Raw genomic sequence first — 16640 nt, forward strand, 5'->3', positions numbered from 1 at the left:
TTTTAGCTATTAAATTAAAAAATGTTAGGAAGGAAAAGAACAATTGATCAATATTTCGTGTGACCGAACTCTAACTGAAGATTTCAAAAATAACACACTTGTTGACTTTTGGCTGAACCGAAAAAAATAATTTAGTGGCATTTCAAATAAAGCTATTAATTTTTTTATTGTCATTTTGCACAACCTATTTGTGTGAACAAGGATTTTCTTCCACGTTGTATTTGAAAACTTAACATCCAGTGCCATCCACTAAAATTTTTAAAAAAATGTATTTGAACTTGAGTGGATGAATAAAAAGTATTTTATTAACGATTGAAAATTCGATATAAAGATATAGGAAGAGTGTGAGCTAATTGTAGAAATTTAAAAAGAAATTCGATAAATTCTTAACGATAGAAATAGTAATATAATAAAACTAATAGCATGTCATAAAGTTAATCATAAAATTAGGCAAAGCAACAACTTGTATTTGGCGTAGATTTTAGTCAAGACTCCACTGATTTAGAAACCAAATCTTCTAAGCAGATATCTTTACTTCTGATGAAGAGGGGCCTTACCTCTTGCCCTCGAAATCGATAGAATCTTGACCAAAATCTAAAGTCAAACACAAGGTTGTTGATTTGTCTAATTTTATGTTTTACTTTGGTGTGTTTCTCTTCTGTCTTGATTTCGATTAATACTAGATAAAAAATGTAAAATAAATAACGGTACTTACGTATTATCTCAACCACTTTAGTATAAATCACCACAGATTCGGAGTACATCAAACTCTGATAGTAACGAGCATAACAATTTTTCAGGCAACCATACGCATGACACAAATTCAGTTTTTAACGTCGCCATTTTCGTATGCGTTCTTTCTGTTGTATTCCATGGTCCAACGGCTTTTATAGGAAAATTACGGTTATTATTATTATTATTATTTTTGTCTTAAACTCAATTTTTTAAAATTTGTCCTTGTAGGATTTTCCTATAATAGAAGAAAGAGAGGTGAGTAAAATCCTAGTATACGGTGCAGCCTTGACGCGACTTTGAAAATTATCGCCAACACCAAAAAAGAACGTCTATATATGTATACTATACACTATATACTATGTGTGTATATACATAGTATATATACTATATACATAGAATATACTATGTTTAACTATATATTTTCTATGAATGACCCGTTAACTAACTACTCATTGTATATCTCCCGTCTTTACTGCTCATCATAAAGTCGCCAAAAGTAGCCAAATCCCATATGCACCGGATACTAGGATAAAACCGGGAGGTGAAATTTCGGCTAATCTTTGGAATATGGTAACAGTAGTTTGGCGACATTTTGGTAAGGCGATAAAGGTTACTAGCTAGGACATTAGCAGTGTACATGGATAAAGTCAAGAGTGTGCGCACTGCTATTTTTGTGCAATACTGGGATTTTTTTTTAAGTGAAAATAGGTCGACGTGTACATGAATGATACTGTGTGTGTGCAATTCGTAAAAACGCGGCAAGCAGTGGACGATTCTGCACTTTCTCCCAATTTCGCACCTAATCTTCGTCATGATTAAGCATTTTTGTTCCATAAAAGTTCTAGTATAAGTGGCTAATTCGGCTAGCAGATTGTTGGAAAAAATGCTGAGTAAAAAAAAAAAAAAAACATGTTTTTACTTCGTGAAAACAAAATGGCGTCCAAAACAAAACTAGCAGGTTTCTGTAGCAGGATTAGTCGCCAAGTTACCATAATCCGAAGATTAAACGAAATTTCAGCAATGCATTATTTTATCGCAAAATTGCTAAAGGAACAATGCTTCGAATTCTTTCTGAAAATGATTGCTATGAAATTTCCCCGACAACGAAAACCCGTGTATTACTAAATTTACTGGTTACCTTTTAGGATAACTATTGAGCTGAAACGTAGAATAAAAACGTATATTTTACAATAAAAGTAATCGTCCTTTCCCTTTCTAAGAGTCGCCAAACTGCGCCAAGGTGGTTGCTATGATACGTTAGCACTTAACTATGTAAACAAAGTGAAACAAAATTTACAATATAACCAGAAATATATAGACTTCGTATGATAAAATGAAATATAATTCTATTTAAGGACCATATTAATTAGATCTGAAAAATGGTAAGAAATAGTAGTTTTAAATCAATATATTTAAAAATGTTAGTAAGAGTTTTATTCAATTAGATTCGTTAGAGATAAATTAACGATATTGAAAAGATATCAGAAATGACTGATATATATATTCATAAAATAAATCTCTCTTTTAAACACGTATTTAATGAAATCGAAATTATTGTTAATAATTAAATCTATACCTAAATTATTTATTAGTTTTTGAATAACATTTTGAAGTATTTTAGAAGATTTAACTATTATACAATGTGCGCCTATAAAGTAACCGGACAATTTTTTATAAATAAGGGAAAGATTACTAACCTTCAAATAAATTTATCTCTTGTCAAATAATTGCCATAGGGGTCTACACAATTTTTCCAAAGTTTCTTCAGGTCATTGAAACACAGTTTATAAGCGTTGGCACTAATAGTTCGCTAAATACGTAAAACATTTTATTTAATATCCGAGACGTTTCGAATCTCTGCCTTTTCACGGTCATCGTAAACTTCGGAAAAAAGAAAAAAAATCAGCTGACGATCAGTCAGGAGAATATAGTGGATAATCTATCAATGCAATTGAATGCTTAGCAAGATACTGATGTATAGGGTCCAGCATTATCGTGTAAAAGAAATCTTCTCCCAGAATGAAAAAGGTTCCTTCCTGGCTGGCTTTATCCTGTTTCTTAATTGAAAAAAACACCTCCTCGTAAAAATGCTGATTAACTGATTCATTTTCAGGGACAATTCATGGTTAATGAATCCTTCGTAATCAAAAATTACAATCAACATCATTTTAGTCTTTGCTTCGACAACCGTGCTCTTCTTTTGGCACTATTCGGTTTTGAGGGCCGTAAAAAATCGCCAAACTATTGTTAATGCCAATGCTGCCAAAAATAATTGCGGCAACCCTAATAATTGCGGCAAGAAAGGAAGTATAATAGTAAATAACTACCTAAGATTGATGTTTTAATTTAGATGAAAGGTTAATTTCATGTAATACATTTTTATTATTATAATTTATATGAAAGGCTAAACATGACTGAATGGAAGCATATGAGTAAATAACTATTTCAGATAATTTTTATAATTTATATAAAAATTGCTAAACATAACTGAATGGATGCCTGCATCGCTATTTCGCTACCGACTTATCGCTAAAGCATAATTTCATCTCGTTGGTTGTTTAAACGTAATTTTCGATAATGAATGATGCCTTTTCTTTGAAAATATTCTCGGTAAAGTGCAGAATCGTTCACTTATTTGTTTGCCGCTTTTTACAAGGGTAAAAACAATTGGATTTTTGTCAATTTTCTTTTACTTTTTAAGTGAAAATAGGTCAATGTGTACATAAATAAAGTCAAGGGTGCCATTTTTGTGCAATTCATGGATTTTTCTTTTTAAGTGAAAATAGGTCGATGTGCACATGGATACCGAGTATGGGCAATTCTTAAAAACGCGTCAAGCAATGGGTGATTCTGCACTTTACCCAAAATTCTATTGCCGAGTTTTCTTCATGGGCAATTCCCAAATTGTTAAATCCATAATATATCAAAAAAGGATTTAAAAATTAAACTACTACTTCAATGGCGTCTTAAATATAGAACTATATAAACTTACGGAATCTGAAATCAGCGCGTACGCTAGATTTGGCGCGCTGTTAAATGGGCGAGTTTGCTAGATTTGGCGCTTTTGCGCGTACATTTTCATTACAAATTTTTTACGGCCCTCGAAACCGAACAGTACCTTTTTTTTTTTTTTTTTTTTCTTTTCAAGCTTTCCTGGCTTGTTTTTTTGTTTTGTTTTGTCAAAATCCCAGGCACAGATCGAGCACAAACATTCCCCCTTTTCAGACTTTCAATTAAAATTAACGTACAGCTTTCTTAGCTTAGTCCAAGCAGCGTTGCCAGATCATGTGGTTTTTCGCAAATTTGCTACTTTTGACAAACTTTTGCGACTAAACTTTGTGGGTGATTTTGCAAAAGTTTTGCTAGTCTATGATTTCCTTGTGCAACTTTAAAAATTTTCAATGCATTGTAAAACGTTTATATATTAAAATAACGTATCTGATAAAATAATTTATTTAATTTATTAAAGGAAGTTTCCTATCGTTTTTTAAAGTTTTGATTTTCTTTGATAAAAAATTTTAATTAATAATTTATTTAATCCATATAATAAAATCTGCGGTAGTATTTCTTCATGCCTTCTTCTTACAGCTATGAGAATTTAAAGGTTACGTTTTTTTTTCTTTTAATTTTTAGGAGGTACAAATCCTTTCCGAAAAGCAATAGCTTTTGAAAATGGGTCTCATTATATCTTCAAGAAGTATCCTGACATCATCTCAGAAGCCATAGCAACATTTCTATTCCAGCATTTTGATAATCACATGCATTAAGTTGCAATAAACTCCGAGAAAGTTCTTCGAATCTTTTCCATCAGAATATTTGCAGGACACGCTCAACCTACTTCAGTTCTGCAGAACTTTCAGACTTTGTTGAATGAAGTTGATCAATGTTTTCATTGCTGTCTTGGTAAAAAGTATACTAATTTAAATTTTTTAAGTCTTTTGGTGATATTCATTGTACATGTTATCCTATGTAATTTATTTTATAATAATAATGTCGTAAAGGTATGGCACCTATGATAAATTTTGATAGTTGTAATTTTTGTCATGGTAATTATCTAGAAATCAAATTTTTATATTATATAAAAAATTTTAGCTTAAATTCAAAAGGTCTGTGTTTAACTAAAGGCCTGCTTTAAGAAAGATATCATTGTAAAATATATTTGGAACTACTCTAATATGTGCCCTCAGGTCGCCAAATTTCTCGCCAAACATTTTTGGCGAGAAAATCCACGCTGCCATATTACTATCTAAATTTTTTGTTTACATTTCGAACTTTAAGCCTAAAATGTCAACAAAAACGCGGTTTTCGCACATGCAAAAACCACGTTTGAACACATCATTTAAGCTAAACATCTGGAACATAAACAAAAAACTTTAGATAGCAAAAACGTAAAGTTTCTAACCAAAAATATTTGACAAGAATCCATGTATACAGCGATATATTTAAACTTAAAAAAAATCTACGAATTGCACAATCTAGGCAACGAACGAATCTACAAACTACGCACATCTCACTTTAATAAATTAACATAACAACAATAAATTTCAAAGCATCCTGTTTTAAACAAGCATGTACACAGCATCCTGTTTTAAACTTTGAAAAACATCTACGAATTGCACAATCTAGACACTGCGCACAAATCAACCAACTAAACAAAATTACAAAAAATTCAAAAAACAACAATAATAACAAAAATTCATAGTAGGAAAACGATGAACATAACATTCTACAAAATAAAAACAGTAAAGTAAAATGCACTTACCATACTACATTCCTGAATAAAATTTCGCCAGTCACACAAAGTCTCTGAACAAAAGTGCTACAAATCCACACAAGAACTATCAGAAACGCCCTTCTTCGTCCGAGTTCTCATAACAGCTCCGCATTTCGGATTCCGTTTTAAAACTCACACAGAAATTCCAAAAATACACTTCAATCCTCATAAACACATCCGTGAACAAAAGACTCGTTAAGAACTCCAACATCGTACCTTTTAATACTAAATTTACTTTCCACACAATCTAAAATGCGTGACTGAAATCTTCCCACCACGTCTATCATTGCAACATAGGCCATTTCAAAACACGCACGACACGAACCAACGAGCAATTAAACCACTCCAGGAGAAGAGTTTTTAACGTCTGCAGGGTTGCCATACAACACACAATCGCGCCAAAAACCAGCGCAGAACACATATCGCCGCATTTGGTGAAATTAGGGAGCATATAAGAGTAGAGCCATATATTTTTTCATGCATTTCATTAGGAATACTCATTTTCAGTCAATAAGTAATTCTTCCATAAAATGGAGAAATTATTAATTTATTAATTTATTATTATTATTATTCATGTAACATGTGCTAATAAAAACAGCAAGATTTTTTTGTAAAAGTAGAAACGTTATTAATTATATTATAATTATATTGAATTGCAAACCTGATGATGCGAAATCTGTGTTAAGCATCCATCTGCAGCAAGTCATCTTTAATAAATGCCAAAACGAGAAACGAAATTAAAAAACTAAATCTGAAAGGTTTCGGATTTTAATGACAGCCCAAAAGGGTTCTCAAGATTTTTTATGCTCTTGCTGAGTTCGCAGTCTACTAGTCCACTGTTACACTTACTCCTAGTAATTCACTTGTTTTGTCTGTCTTTTTAGCTTTGTTATTAAGCATCATTTTCTTCGCATTTACACCACATACAATTCAGCAGCAAAATTACAAACATTTTGAAAGCAGCGTAGCAGTATACGTTTAGAATTCCCGATGCGGCGTTAAGTGTTGGCATAATATATATATATATATATGTAATAATAAAATTCCATAGTCAAGCATACACTTAAAATTCTAACTGTATGTTCTTTTCATTTTTAATGGCGACGTTCTCTTATTTAAAAGTACGTGGAATTAAATCCACAGCCCCGTCGTCAAGTTGTTTTTCCGGCCTTTTGTACACGTACAGTTATAGAATGTTCTGGAAATATTTAAAGCGAACTGGATTGGCTGATGAGGCTGACGTCATTTTCTTGGAAGCTCCGCCTTTCCAGAGGCTATAAAAGGACTCGCAAAGGAATGTCGAAGGCTTTTTCTTAAATGTCACGATGCAGTTTTTAAACTTCAAAATGTTATTAGTAGTTCTTTTTTATTTACTCCGGATATCTGATTTTGTAACTGCTATTTCTCCTGACCAATAATAAATGGATCCTGTTTTTTAAACTTATCGTCTGACAATTTAAGCTACGACTACATTTATGATTCTTCAACAATTTATTTATTCCTGATAAAAGCTGTACATCACACACACACACGCACACACACATATATATATATATATATATATATATGTTACCGTGAAAGACTGAAATTGGAGAACGTCGTCTTTCACCGGAGAATTTCAGCATTCACCAAATACGTCGGTGAAAGATCGAATATTGCATTACATTCTTGTACATTCGGACCCTCACCGGTGTATGTCGACAATCACAGATATGCTCTGGTGTAGGTCGAAAAGAGAGGAGTATATGTACACGCTGTCATTGCAAAAGGAAGTGTTCCACAAATAAATGCAGTTGTAAAAGCAAAGGCCTCTTGTGCAGTTCAAAGTGTCATAATAGTTTAAGTTGTTGCAATAAATAAGATTTGAATCACGTAATTTAGTAAGTTTTTAACTTCTATTATTTTCCTTTCTCATTTTGAATGTACTGTGTGTTTTAAGTTCTCATGTTCTTAAGTTCTTATTTTAAGTCTCAAGTGCGTTTTTTCGCGACCGAATTACGGAGAAGAAAATATAATATTCTTATATGTTCAACATTCACCATTAGTACATGGTGAATGTCGACATTTACCGGTGTAAGTCAGAAATAAGAGTATTTGGAAAATATTTCGGACGTACACTACGCGACTATGTGAATGTTGACATTCACCGGTGAAAGTCGACATTCTCCAGATTTCGGTGTTTCACTGTAACATATATATATATGTGATGCATCGGCTTTTGTCCAGAATAAATAGATCGATGAAGAATCATAGATGTAGTCGTAGCTTAAATTATCAGACGATAAGTTTAAAAAACAGGATCCATTTATTATTATTCAGGAGAAAATAGCAGTTACAAAATCAGATATCCGGAGTAAATAAAAAGAATTACTAATAACTTTTTGTATGAAGTTTACTGCATCATTACATTAAAGAAAAGCCCCAGATATTCTTTTGCGAGTCCTTTTATAGCCTCTGGAAAGGCGGAGCTTCCAAAAAATGACGTGAGCCTCGTCAGCCATTTCAGTTCGCTTTAAATATCTCCAGAACATTCTAAAACTGTACGTGTAGAAAAGGCGGGAAAAACAACTTGACTACGGGGCTGTGGATTTAATTCCGCGTACTTTCATATAAGAGAACGTCGCCATTAAAAATGAAAAGAACATACAGTTAGAATTTTAAGTGTATTCTTGACTATGGAATTTGATTATTACAAATATATATATATATTTTCCGGTCTTTTGTCAATTCGTCATATCAACGTTCAGCTTACTTACTAAGAGGCATTACGTAACTTTTTAAAAATTTTTATTATTAACGTTTTGTATGTTTACTTATTTATTAAATATCGCGTTCTTGGCTGTTACGCCATATAAATTCAATTCAACAGAAAAGCCACAAAATATTTAAAAATAGCATATCTTTAGAACTTAGAATCAGACAGACAGTCTCGAGTGCTGGAATTAAAAATGTTTTACTCTGTACAGTGTTGCCACTACTCCTTTTGAAACCGCCGAGTTTGTTAATCAAAAATTCTTTAAAGTTTTACAAAATAGGAAATAGATAATAAAACAAATTCGAAAGTCAAATTCGAGCTTCCAGGTGCCCATATGCGGGAGGAGGACTTTGTTATTCAAAATTCGATTGTTCTAGGTACCGTCGATTGTTCTAGGTAATTCGAGCTTCCAGGTGCCCATATGCGGGAGGAGGACTTTGTTATTCAAAATTCGATTGTTCTAGGTATCGTCGTTTTTTCACAGTCCAAGAAACTTACATACTTCATGAAGATTCTTCATTATTTAATTTCTTTAAATATAATAAATATAATACACGCTAATCATATTTGGTGGCAATAATTTGAAAAGTGATACAACGCATTTAAATGTTTGAACGATAAATGATGTTTCGAGACTTATATCAAATTCAGGACCAACGTCCCTTTTGAGCTAATAAATTCATTAATCTTCTTTTGATTTAACATTTCATGCCACACCTAATTAATACTCTTTTTAATTATTATTTAATATCAAATGTTCTCCGAAAGGAATTTACGTTTGATTTGTAATAACAAATCTATAAAATGTCTTCAAATTCAATGAATACCAGTCTATAGCAATTTAATGCATAGAAAATTTTAATCCGCATATAGTGAAACAGCAGAATGTAGAAGGCAAACAAAATCTAGGCTTAAAATGCAATCCTAACAAGCTAAGCTAAGTTTAAAGCTAAATGTAAACTAAGTTCTGTTAAGGAAAGATATGCTAAGGAAACTAATACATAAAAAATTTTTAAAATGTATCTTAGTCCTTTTTCCTCCCTCTCTTCTGAGAGAGATAGGGTAAGAAAGAGATGACCGCCTCCCTAATTTATATATTTAGCACTATGCTTTTAAAAGAATTTAGTTTCATATACTCAACCTTTAAAAAAACTGCGTTAATTAGAGTAATTTTTTCTCACCGAAAACAGTTTCATTTAATTCGAAATTATGCTTCAGATTTCACATTTTTTCATAGCAGTAATTACCCAAATTATAATGGCGAAACTTCATGTTCTCTCTGTCAAAAATTCGAAATAGGAATAATTTTATTTCTTCTGTATGTCTTCCCTTCAACGCCGAACGAAATACTAGAAATGATTACTAATTTCATCAAGTTATCACTTTGTATGAAATTATGCTTGTACATCGAAAGGTTAAATAAAAAGTAAAAGTAAAAGTAAAGCAATCTGTAACATGGAGAATATTAGTCGAATATGATATACAGAATAATGTCGATTTTAGTTTATAATATGCTGTCTATGATTTATTGTTCCATTCACTGATTAGAAATAACTTTAGATCAGCAGTTATCATCTCGTAAATTTATTTGACTTCTAAATAAATTAATGTTAATTAAATTAACGTTAAATAAATTAATTTTGCTCGGGGAATTTTTGGAAAACTCAGGGAATAGTTTATGGCTCAGGTATTAGATGCATTAAAACGATTACTTTTTATGCACGTAAACAGAATAATGGAATCACTGTATTTATTCATGCAATAATAACTGTTACGCTTATTATTTATTGCATTTGTGAATTCGTGCTACCATTAAGTAATGACATAACTTTTAATTAAAAAAATTTTAAACTGTAATCACCAGTGCATGTAACATACGTAACTGTTGTCTATGTTTGTTACTACAGTGATTTAATTTTTAACTAATTTTATTTACAATTTTTTTAGTATAACTACAAATAGCTTTACTGATCATATATTCCCATACAAGGTTTCATGATATCATACCTTTGTATATAATTATCATTGTTTCGTATTTTTATTATTTATGTATTTTGTTGTGGATCATCTTTTTTCATAGCTTTATAATCTTTTAGTTTTGCATACCTCATCGCAGACTGTATGAACTGTAATACCTTTCAGCATATTTTCCATGCTTTGCTTTCATATAATTTAAGAACAGTGTTTCAAAGAGTCGAAATTTTGCACCTATATTTATGGAAATTTATTTTTGGGAAACTCTTCAATGAGAAATAAGTAAGAAATAATACAAAAGTGTAATTTTAAGCATGACGATATCATACTCAGCAGTACGAAACTTTATTGTGCATATTTTTATTAGGTTTAAAATTATGGTTATTTTAATTTTATTTTTAAAATTCAAATTTTGTTCTTTAAGCACCTTCTTCCCACTCCAAATTATTAAAAACACATTTATGTACCTATTACACATGTCTAGACTTTTATTCCCAGAATTTATTTATTTATATAGGTTAGTTACCATCTATATTTTATGAAAATAATTTCAACCATTTTATTTAATCTGTTTTCTAGAATTTTCAATATGTAGCCTGCCGTAAATGTCGAAAGATATTTAAACTATCAGCTATAATCTTTCACATTTTTATTTTGAAAATATTGATTCTGAAGTAAAAATTTTTGTACATAGTCTTTTATTGTTGTGAATAAATATATTTTGTACAGATTGTTTGTTCTCCCTACTTTTTATTCCATTTTGTTGTTGTTGTGACTTACAGGGGTTGGACAAAAATATGGAAACACCTTTAAAAAAACATGTTTCTTTGCTTAATATGGTGTAGGAAACCCGTTGGCATCCAAAACAGCTTGCAGTCTTCTCGGAATGGATAAATACAGTTCCTGTGTGTTTGCCAAGGGAATATTATACCATTCTTCCTGCAAAACGGTGGCAAGTTCAGATAACGATGTTGGCGGTGGATAACGAGAACGCACTTTCCGTTCCAACGTAGACCACAAAGGTTCGATAATATTCAGGTCTGGTGACTGTGGTGGCTAGGGAAGATGGGACAACTCATCCTCGTGCTCAGAAAACCAGTCCTGGACAATGTGGGGCTGTGTGAACAGGTGCTTTGTCGTCTTGGAAGACACCATCACCATCGGGGAACAAAGTTTGTACCATGGGATGAACTTGGTCGGCCAAAATGTTCACATAAGTCTTGGCAGTCATGTGCCCTGACACAGTTATCATGGGGCTAGCACAGAACCACGATATGGCTGCCCAAACCATAACAGAACCCCCGCCATGTTTCACTCTTGGCAACAAGCAATCTGTATTATAGGCTTGAGAGGGCGTTCTCCAGACGTAAACTCGGCCAGAAGTGGGAAACAATGTGAAAGAAGACTCGTCAGACCATATTACTCGCTTCCACTGCTCTATAGTCCAGGCTTTATGACTTAAACACCACCTTTACCTGTTACGGGCATTAGCATCACTGATGAGTGGTTTCTCAATTGCAGAACGGCCAGCAATTCACTGTTTATGAAGCTCCCTTCTAATTGTTTTGGTACTCGCAGGGTTCGGTAACACAACATTCATTTCAGCAGTAACTTTTGCAGCTATGGTCTTCTTATTTTTCGTCACAATTGCCCTTAATGATCGTCTGTCACGATCACTCAGGACACACTTTCGTCCGCGCTGTGATTTAGCAGATGATGTTTTTCCGCTTTTCAAATATGCGGAATAAATCTTCGATACAGTACCTCTTGAAACACTAAACACCTCGTCTACCTTGCTTACGGAAGCACCCACCATACGCGCTCCAACAATTTGCCCACGTTCGAAGTCTGTTAACTCTGACATAATGCAATGACAACCTCACATAACAGTACTCCGACAACAACTGAACTGTTTAGCACATTTACGAAGTTGTATAGGTGGCGTCAGTAGTCAAAAACGCCAGCGCCACCTACATATTTCCTTAAAATCAATCTTTCTTTTCAAACATGCATTTCACAAGGTGTTTCCATATTTTTGTCCATCCACTGTATTTCACTTGTCTGACAGTAACATCAGAACAAGCCCACAAAATCCGTCGTGGCAAGGAGTGCAAGATGCGCCTGTCGTTGCCAACAGCCTTGAGCATCACAGAGGTGACATGCGACATGCGACGGAGGACGTGGGCACCACCCCTCTACCAATACGGTTAATCGGTATAGCGCCACCTCCACCTTTATCTAGATAACCATACGTGTTCATTGTGCTAATATACTAATATATAAACATACATACAAAATTCGGTACTTCATACAGTGGCGTTAAAGCTAATTAATGTTAGACACCGGATAATACATTGCCATGTTACAAGGTGTATGCAAAAGCATGGATACGGTAGCATATATACATAACGTGTGTACTCATATGTTGAGTACACTATGATCCTTTGAAGCATTATCATTAGATTACAGAAGACATGTACATACTGAAATATTAGGTGCGCTATGTTATGCTGGAATAAGTAATTAGTACAGTGAATTAAAAGTTAGTACTGTGTGGTACAGTGTCTTGCTACTGAATTATTTGTACTGTTTCTTAAGTACATTAACCAATGTACAAAGATATTAAAACACGTGTATTAAGTACACAGTAATTAGTGGATATCCAAACGTTAGGTAAGTGCTACTTTAACATACATTAACAATAGGTACTTAATACAATGCTGAACAGATAATTGGCGCAATTAATTTTAGAGTGGGGCTCTAGTTAGTTCTTTGCGATACGGTGCCGTGTTACAGGATAAAATGTGCAGATGCACAGTTACATTATCATATATACAGAACATAAATTCATATACATATATATAGACATTTTGTCTACAGACACATTAGGTACATAATTATTCAGTGCGTAATAGATGTATATTAACTATACAGTGCCAAGATATGTGATAACACTAGTAGATACATGGGTACAATTACATATAAACAAGGACATACACAATTACGTATAGACAAAAGCGTATATACGCTTATATTTGGTACATAATAGTCATTGGTGACATAAACATTTGGTACTTACTTCATATACTTAAACTCTAGATCCATAAAATAATGTTATAACTAGTAATAAGTGCTTATTAATTTCATAATACTAGAACACTAGGTTGATATTTTGCCTTACTGTGTCACGTTACGTAGAAATGTATGCGGGTGCATGGGTACAGCTTCCTATTTGCAATGCTATACTGTTATTCTATTTACAATGCTATACCTATTTACAATGCTTATATCATTCGATTTCATAATCAATAGGTACATGGCACATTTATATACATTCACAGAAGTGACAGTACGATTTTACTCAGTTCCGCCCCCCAATTTTGATGGAGAGAACCCCGGGAGGACGGGTCAAAGGTTCCACTCCTCATTCCCCTGCCACCAACCTCTCGAGCGGATTTTCGGCTCGCCGCATATTTAGAGTGCCTCCATGCTGCACAGACACTCTACATTTACAAACATCCATGCCTTCTCGGGGATTCGAACACGGGTCCTTCGGTTCGGCAATCAGCCTCGCTAACCACTAATCTGTTTGGACGGCATTTTATTTTCGCACTTTGGATGATACGGAAATTAGCACTGACTGAATATAATGCTATTGGGCTCAGTTTAACCCCAAATAAATCATGGATGTTTGTGATTGTAGTGTTTCTTCAGAATAAGAGCGCTTGAGTCATGGGCCGGTGATAGAGGAAGAAACGTAAAAGGGCTTTTGAATGCAATCCTTGCGTTACTCTTAAGTAAAAACAGAAATAAAACTTAGACATAGTTAAATAAGCTAATCCAATTGTATATTATTAAGTCTTCAAGAAAATGAAACCTATCCTTCCTTTTCTCATTACTGAACACACGTTATAACTTAGATGACATTCTAAACTACCCTGTAAACCTAATGATGAAAAGATCATGTTAACCTGAAATGAAACTGATGACATTACTAATCGGTGTTACTAATGATTTTATATATTTCATATCATAAAATACACAAAAACCCGCTCACTCAAATTCAACAAACCATGTTGTTTTGGCATTCGATTATGAATAATGGCCGTAAGAAAATTTCACCGAAATTATCCGTACCGGGAAACTTCGCATAGCTTGTTGTCATATTCACCTACAATCAGTACATTTATTTATTATGGAATTTCCCAAACACATCACCATAAAGTAAAAAATGCTGTAAATTTTCAGTACAGTTGAAGAGTAGCAAAAGTTTGGTAATAAATGTGGGAAAGGGGGATAATGATTACAGCAATGGAACTAGAAAAAAAAATTTCAAATAGAAATAGCAAGAAAAATGCTTCATTATTTACAATTGGGATTATTTTTTAATCATGTGCACCTGATTCTAAAGAACTACTGTAATTATTGAAAAATTATAGATTTGGTGTAGAGTTGATTTCAGATGAAAAATTTCAGCAGTTTCTAGTTCGACGGGTGTCACAGTTTCTCTAGTTAAAGCAAAATTTTTTTGCTCAAGTTTCTTTTTTTGTTCAACAATGGACATATAATAGGGTGTTGAAAAAATATGGTTTTAGCTGCTCTTTTTTTTTTTCCCCTGACCCACTGGTTTCAAACGAGAAACAATATTGAAAATAGGATATCATACAAAGGATATCATATATCTCGGCTTCATACACAGTTTGAATGTGGTAAGCATCCTTGTTTAAATAACAAAGTAGAGTTTTTCAAACAGTAGGTATGCGAAATACCGAGTTCCCGGCCGAGTCTTCTACATGCGAGGGGACTACGCGTAATCGCTTCTTGTACGCTTTGCTCAACTTGTGGCGTTGTCGAAGATCTCCCAGAACTGTCTTCATCTTTAACACTACCAGTTCGCTTGAATTTGTTTACTAAAAGTTTAATAGCTACTCTGGTAGGGGTTTGTTTTCTGCACCTGTTGATACGTTAACCCAAGTGTACGGGAACAAACAACGGCTACCCTTTGCTCTGTTGACTGCATTCTTTCAGATCTCCTCCAAAGAAATTGGAATTAGAACGTATTTCTCAAAAATAGATAGAGACTTTATAAACACCCTATATATATATATATATACCCTCTTTGTTACCCGTCTCGGTGAGCTGAGTTTTTTATTCTTATATGAGCTTTTTTTTTTCTTCTTTAGAAGTGATTGAATTATGTTGCTCTTATGTTCCGGTTAAGCCTTTAGTTAATCTGCATGCGATAGTTGTAAAATTATCAACAATTTAAAAGTTTTTTAAGTGCCATTAAGCCTAACGAAACCGCAACCGCAATTCGTTTACTTTTGAAAATTCTTAGTAGAATAGTGAATTAAGTCAGTTTCTGCACCTTGAATGTCTTTTTGCAGAGTGGGAACCAAAAGTAAACTTCAGTTTTGTGCACCGAAAAATTTGGCCTCTTGGCCGCTGGCCGAATTTCTTGTTTTTGCGTAGGAATTCGAAGTTTAATTGTAAAAACTGTGTTTTTAACTATTTTAACAGTATTTGGTGTTTTATGCTTTTCTGTGCTTTACAATTTTTAATGGAGACGTTTTGAGCTTTATGTATTTCCGCCTTGTCGTGAAGTGAGAACTGAATTAATTGAATGAGACATATACCTATAATTAAAAAACGAAATGCAACAATGTACTCAACTTACAGTTTCTTCCCTAAAGCTGAGTAGATCACTCGATTGTTTACATTATTGTCGCATTCCAGGTGGGTGAAAACGGTTGATACACTGTCTCTTTAAATCATTTTAACTGATAATAATCTTTCTTTTGTCTCTTCTTGAAATTTTTACACCTCCAAGGTTAAAGTATACATCGTGTTTCACTGCAATCGTCTTAAAACCTGTATACATTCCTTGGCATTTTATGAAAGTTCTATTGTTCGTTTCCGTATTGTTTATTGTTTGTTCATCGCTCCGAATCTTCTCTTAACAATACAGTTTCCTTTTCTAATGCAAAACAAAACTTTCCCACAAAATGGCACGAATGTAACGTAAAGAAGTTTGATTGAAAAATTTCATTTGTCTTACTCGTATTCTTAAAGAGAAAGATCGATCTGTTTCAAAAATATTAATCTTAATATTGCTCCATTTTGTGTCTTTTGTAAGCAGAAGAAATAAGGTCAGTCGGAGCCACGTCTGCGATGATTCACAATCGATGTAATGGAAATAATACCATATCGATAAATAAATATTTAGAATAACTTCACTGTAGATGCCAGCAAACAGTTTTGATGCCTTTTAAGGCTTGGCGATTTTCTTCCAAATAAAGAATCCAAATAATACCCAATACTTCACATTTGTAAAGTTTCAGTATTCAAAATAATCAGAAGACAATAAACGGAAAAGGAATTCGCTATTATGAAATACAATAT

The 16640-nt window shown here is 33.2% G+C and overlaps 1 protein-coding gene across 1 annotated transcript in view; it reads left to right on the top strand.

Moving 5' to 3' along the window:
• LOC118183328 (uncharacterized) overlaps positions 1-8757 on the top strand; it is a 57930-nt gene extending 49173 nt beyond the window's left edge. Inside the window, exon 7 of the mRNA XM_085812132.1 lies at positions 4369-8757. Coding sequence (XP_085668258.1) covers positions 4369-4502 — 134 coding nt within the window. The 3' untranslated portion in view covers positions 4503-8757. The remainder of the gene's footprint in view (positions 1-4368) is intronic.
• Positions 8758-16640: the final 7883 nt, after the last annotated feature.

The sequence above is a fragment of the Stegodyphus dumicola genome, chromosome 2 (genome assembly GCF_044657685.1).
Source record: "Stegodyphus dumicola isolate Sdum_Otavi_A_Nest chromosome 2, ASM4465768v1".
Taxonomy (NCBI): domain Eukaryota; kingdom Metazoa; phylum Arthropoda; class Arachnida; order Araneae; family Eresidae; genus Stegodyphus; species Stegodyphus dumicola.